The sequence below is a fragment of the Nematolebias whitei genome, chromosome 23 (genome assembly GCF_014905685.2).
Source record: "Nematolebias whitei isolate Nwh7 chromosome 23, NemWhi1, whole genome shotgun sequence".
NCBI lineage: Eukaryota > Metazoa > Chordata > Actinopteri > Cyprinodontiformes > Rivulidae > Nematolebias > Nematolebias whitei.
This window is the reverse complement of record NC_056520.1, coordinates 15,269,462-15,274,932: the sequence shown is the minus strand read 5'-3', so window position 1 is coordinate 15,274,932 and position 5,471 is coordinate 15,269,462. Positions and strand designations below refer to the sequence as shown.

General features: G+C 44.4%; 1 protein-coding gene across 2 annotated transcripts in view; it reads left to right on the top strand.

Moving 5' to 3' along the window:
* The first annotated feature begins 2,830 nt into the window (after nucleotides 1-2,830).
* The window catches only part of zeb2b (zinc finger E-box binding homeobox 2b), a 105,495-nt gene continuing 102,854 nt past the window's right edge, over nucleotides 2,831-5,471 (top strand). For both annotated transcript variants that reach the window (XM_037696397.1, XM_037696396.1), the window contains exon 1: nucleotides 2,831-2,915. In XM_037696397.1, coding sequence (XP_037552325.1) covers nucleotides 2,843-2,915 — 73 coding nt within the window. In that variant the 5' untranslated portion in view covers nucleotides 2,831-2,842. The remainder of the gene's footprint in view (nucleotides 2,916-5,471) is intronic.

The window sequence follows — 5,471 nt, the reverse complement described above, 5'->3', positions numbered from 1 at the left end:
CTCCTAAAAAAAACTCCCAACCCTCTGATTCCTTTATGGATAAACTGACTTAAAACAAACAAGTGAGAGAAATGTATTTTTAATGAGAAACCAATGAAAGTAAAACAAATTAAACAGAAATTTTGATAACACTTTACAATAAGGCTCCCCTTATTGATGGCTAATAATGTTTTTAATTCCTGTATAAACACTTTATAAAGCATTAATAACTGCTTATTATGTATTAATTAAGGGTGACAGAGAGACAAAACTGACCGGTTTCTTACCAAATAGTGAGTCAAATCTGTTCGCCTATATATTTCATCTAATGTTAAACATTTCAGACTAGCACAATAAGCATTTATAAACCATTTTTAGGATAATAATAATAATATATCTTTTAAAAAATGAGGTTTACAAATGCTTATTGTGCTTACACGGTATGAAATGCTTACTATAACTATAAAGGTGAACAGATTTGGCTCACTGGCAAGAAACTGGTCGGTTTTGTCTCTGCCCCCCTAATTAATGCATAATAAGCAGTTATTAATGCTTTATAAAGTGTTTATAGAGGATATAATAACATTAATTATTAGCCATCTATAAGGGGAGCCTTATTTTAAAGTGGTACCTAAATTTCTAACAAGATTTCCAGAGCGCGTCCCCGCGCGGCTTCTGATTGGCTCCTCTGCGTGCTCGCACGCATCATGCTCAGCCTCTTGATTGATGATTTAATTAGCCATACAGAGGCGGGCTGCAGTAGGACAGGACCCCCAAATAATACTTTATTTACATAACCAATCAGGGCGATGCAAAGGTGGAGCCTCCACCCCACCCATCTCTGTGTGTGCGCGCGTGCGCGCGCGCCGAGGTGCGGGCTTCATCCTGTCAGACTGAGTCCACAACCTCACCTCTGTAATAATTCATTTAATGTGTAATTGGTTTGTTTCTGTGCGTAAAAGTGTCCATTCGTGCGTAATTTTGCGTTCCAAAATCAATATGGCGCAAATAACAATAATAATAAAAAAAAGAGCATAAGCGCGTGCTTAAATTAAAAGGAACTGTGCGCAAAGTTCGCGTGCACATGGAAGCAGGAAAACACAAGTTTCTCAGACTTAAAAATCCAAGCCGGCGCGTGCAGCTCCTATAATTAATAATTCTTATATTGATGAAATGATCTCGTTTGGACGCAACTCTAATGACTCTGATGCCATAATTTCAAACCGAATCTGCAGGGGGGGGGGGGGGAAGCGGCCCAACTGAACTTGGGAGACAGGTTCAGATGTGCGCGTTGAGAGAAAAGTCATCCTTACGTGAAGTGCGTGAAGTTCCAGCAGTTTGCGCTCTTATTTCAAAACAAACGAAGAAGAAGTCGACTGTCCTCCGCGCCGACGCTCCAACGGAGAGATGTCCAAACAGAGAGGAGATTGAGGGGAGGAAGAGAAAGAAAAAAAAGGGGGGGGGGGGGGGGGGGGAAGAGGGGAAAAGGAGGGAGGGGATAAAAAAAAAAAAAAAACTTCAACCCAGAAGATGCTCACGTTTGACTCTCCTCAATTATCCCCTCCCGTGAAGATAGGTGGCGTGCGTTTCAGGGGGCTCCTCTGCGCTGCACGGCGGAGAAAAGGAGGTGGAAAGAGGGAAAAAAAAAATGTCATTAGAAGAGGCGTAACACGTCAGTCCCTACCCAGGTTTGTTTCCTGGAGTGGGTGTAAGACATCAGTTGTAAACCTGCCCTAGCAGGAATAGCGGTCCCTCCCTCCTCTCAACTATTTCTAAGGCTTTATTTCTAAGGTTTGCTGCTCACCGGCGGAGCAGGACGCGCTCCGGGATCATCCCTCCTCAGCAGCTCCCCGTCCGAAAGACGCTTTTTACGCATTTGCTCCTGGAAACATCAACAACAACAACAAAATAAAAGAACAGGTATGTTGTTTATTTTAATCTATATATGTGTATTTTTTTTTTTTCCGTTGGTTTTGTTTTTTATTTCCATCGGAGAGTTCGATTTTTCAAACTTGCCGCGCGTCAGTTTTGGAGCGCTTACCTGCGCAGGTGGAGGAAGGTGCGTTTAAAAGCAAGCGGAAAAAAGAGTGCCGGAGAAGCGAGGTGCTTGCGAGCGGTGCAGCAAGACATCCATCCATTCCACCCCCACGGCTCGGCTCTGCTCAGCACGGCTCAGACCAGAGCAGCCAGCTGAGAGCACGGAGATCCGGACCGCTCCGGACTCTTTTCTCTCTTTATTGTTTTTTTTATTTTTGTATTTGTTTTTGGAGAATCTTTTGTTTTTGCGCAGTTTGCGCTTTAACCCGGAGTCTTTTATTTTGTAAAATTTTTTGGGCACATTAACGCAGTTCTCCTCCTCTCTCGGTTGTTATATCCAACTCACAGCGCACTTTTTTTTTTTTTAACTGTTTGCTGAAGTTCCAGCGCTTTCACTCCAAACTCTCACTTCTTCTTTTTTTTTTTTTTTTCCTCCAAATCCTCTAAATTGGAGTTTTGACGCTTGGATGAAGAAGGCGGAAATTGTTATTATTTATTTAGTTATTTTTAAATAGGGGGAGGAAAACAAGTTTGTTTTTTTAATTAAGTTCGAATTAATTCTGTTCAAAGCTGAAATATTTTGAACACCACCCCTCATTTGTTTGTCACTTTCACCTTTTTAATCCCTAATCCATGAAGTCCAAGGTTTTTACGCACGCTCGCCGCTGACGCTCTCCGCTCCTCTGTGTTTGTTTCCCGTCAGATATCAAGCTTGAAACCAAGGAGTCCATGCGAGCTGCCATCTGATCTTCACCCCCCCGCCCCCCCTATACCCCGCTACCCCCCCCCCCCCAGCCCCCCCTCACCACCACACACACGCTTATCAATGAAGCAGGAGATCATGGCGGATGGCCCCAGGTGTAAGAGGCGAAAACAAGCCAATCCGAGGCGGAAAAACGGTAAGAAAATCCCGGGGAGAAGCTGAGGTGGAGGCTGTTTGGGGAGTGGGGGGGTTGTCTGTGGATGGGAGCCGCGGTTGGAGGCTTCCGCAGCGACTAATAGGGAGGGGGGAGTGAGAGTCCGGCGGCCGGTGCGCAGGAGGACCGTTATATCCAAGGCGCACTGACGCTCCACCCGCCTGGACCTGATTTCTTTCATTTATTTGTATTTCCTATTATTATTATTATTATTACTAATAATAATATTATTAATAATAATAATAATAATAATGGTTGCTGCTTGAAATAGTTTGTCTTGTTGAGAAGTTGTGGATGTGAAAGTTGGGGTTTCTTCTCCATAAAGAGGAGATAAGGGTATAGCAGACCCCATGTTTTTTTTTTTGTTTTTTGTTTTTTAATATATATATAAATATATAAAAGTTTGACTTAAATTTGTTTAATTTAAATCCGTGCAAACGTGTACATCTAATTTAATATATTTAAAAGTGGGAAAGCGTTTCCGAGTTAATTCACAGGAGGTGACGTTTGCTTTGGTTTCTCTTCCAAATGAGGCTTTAACTCGTTTTTTAAAGTTTCTCTGTAGAGGAAAGACAAAAAAATATGACTTTGCCGGATAGATGCTGGATATTATTTGGGTCTGGGCTGGGGAGGGAAAGGCTATCCTGCTGCTTTCTGTGCTTCCCCCACCCACCCCCTTGTTTGGCTGCACTGCTTCCCACCAGAGGCAGATCCGCGGTGACATTTCCTGGCCCCGTTCCTCCGGATCCGTCCAAACACGAGCGGAGCTCCCTCTCGCTCGCTTTATCTGCTCCGGTTTTTTTAATCTCATGCCCCCACAGGTTATTCATCTAGATCAGATTTCATTCATCGATCGCTTCCAATCAATAGCAGACAAGCTTCTTCTTTTTTTATTTATTTTTTTTTGCTCCACACCAAGCAGAGTGCTGGATTTTAAGCAAAAACCGGAATAAAAAAGCACGTTCTTCAGCCTGTTTAGCCACCTGTTTTGTAAAAATAAAAAAAAAACAAGTAAAAGGGAGGAATGAGACGGACACACTTGGCTTTTGTTGCAAATGATAAAATAATATTAGCAAAGCAAATATAATTTTCACACCCTTAAAGCTGACAAGAGGCGACAAGAGTGTGGAAGGAGTATTTTTATCTCCAACAATAGCTTTGCTTTTAAGAAACCAAATAAACAGGTTTTTTTTTTCTTCTTCTTTTCATAACAAGATTGTCTGATGTCTCCCCTCCTCCTCACCCCTGTCCTCCACCCACCCTTTGGGAATGCAAAGGCTTGGCCACTCGTCTCTCTCCCCACCAACACCCTCCCTTGTCTGTCCTCTTCCTGCCTGGCTCGGTGGAGGGATGGCAGGGCGAGGCGTGCGCGGCGGCCGGCTGCCGAGCTCGAACCAGGAGGAAAAAAGAACATAAAACCGCACGCCGAGGGGACGTTTCTCGTCTTCGTGTAAAATCCGAACGTGAACGATGATAAATCATTCAAGAGTTCAGTTTGGATCCGGGCGTCTTCGGGTTTTGCTGCAAATCTGTGGGGGAAAATAAACGAGAAAAACCCTCCAAGTAATATATACTTTTCAGATTTTTAAAATTAAATATTGTCGCTACAGTAATGGCATTCTCCTCCGGATAACTGTTGGCCTTCAGAGTTGGGGGGGGGGGGGGGACAGTGGCTTTACTCAACCACTGCCCCACTCTGTGTCCTCTTTAACCACAGCTGTCTCCAAACCACCGCGCTCTTAAGGAGAGGGGGGAAAAACGATTTGAGTTCATCGCCATGAAGAACAAACACAACAAATATTGGGGGGGGGGGGTGCTTCTCCTTTCCCGATGTGAAACTTGATCTGAGTGGCGTGAAAAGAGTTCGGCCCCCGCCAGGTGTTGCTTGTCGAGCCCAGCTGTGAGCGGCCGACAGGAACGCACACCTGATCTGACTCGTTAGCGTTAAAAATAAATAACAACAGCTCCTGTTGATTCTATTAGCGTCCTCCGTCTGCTTGGATTATAAGATGCAGATGTTTATTTTATTTTATTTTTCATCCCCCCCCCCCCCCCCACTACCTTCTCCACATGACTCCTGAGTGTCGGGCCATTCCCTTGTGGATTACATAATCTGAACCAGCAGCAGAAGAAGCAGAACCCTCCCGTCTCTGTTTGATGGAACTGTCTGCATTAAGGCTCCCACAGATTAAGGTGTGGGGGGGGGGGGGTAAACGAGGGGTGAAAATAGAATGGGGGGGGAGGTATTCAGGACCCAGACAATGCCAGATTTCTGCCAATCTAAACAATTTGTCCATCTCTATTATTCCCACGCCTTTCTCCTTCCTTCTTTTCCCAGATTTTTCCTCCTCAAGGTAGAGGCAGTTTTTTTTTTTTTTTTTGCCCTCGCCTCCCAGCATGATGGGGGGGTTAAGACGTGTAGGAGGGGGGAATATCAGGGAGGAGGAGGGCTCTTTTCACAGGGCGCTCACGGACAATTGATTGTCAGCAGTAATGTGTTTCATTTACATGTTTATACCATCAATAGTGACGGGGAAG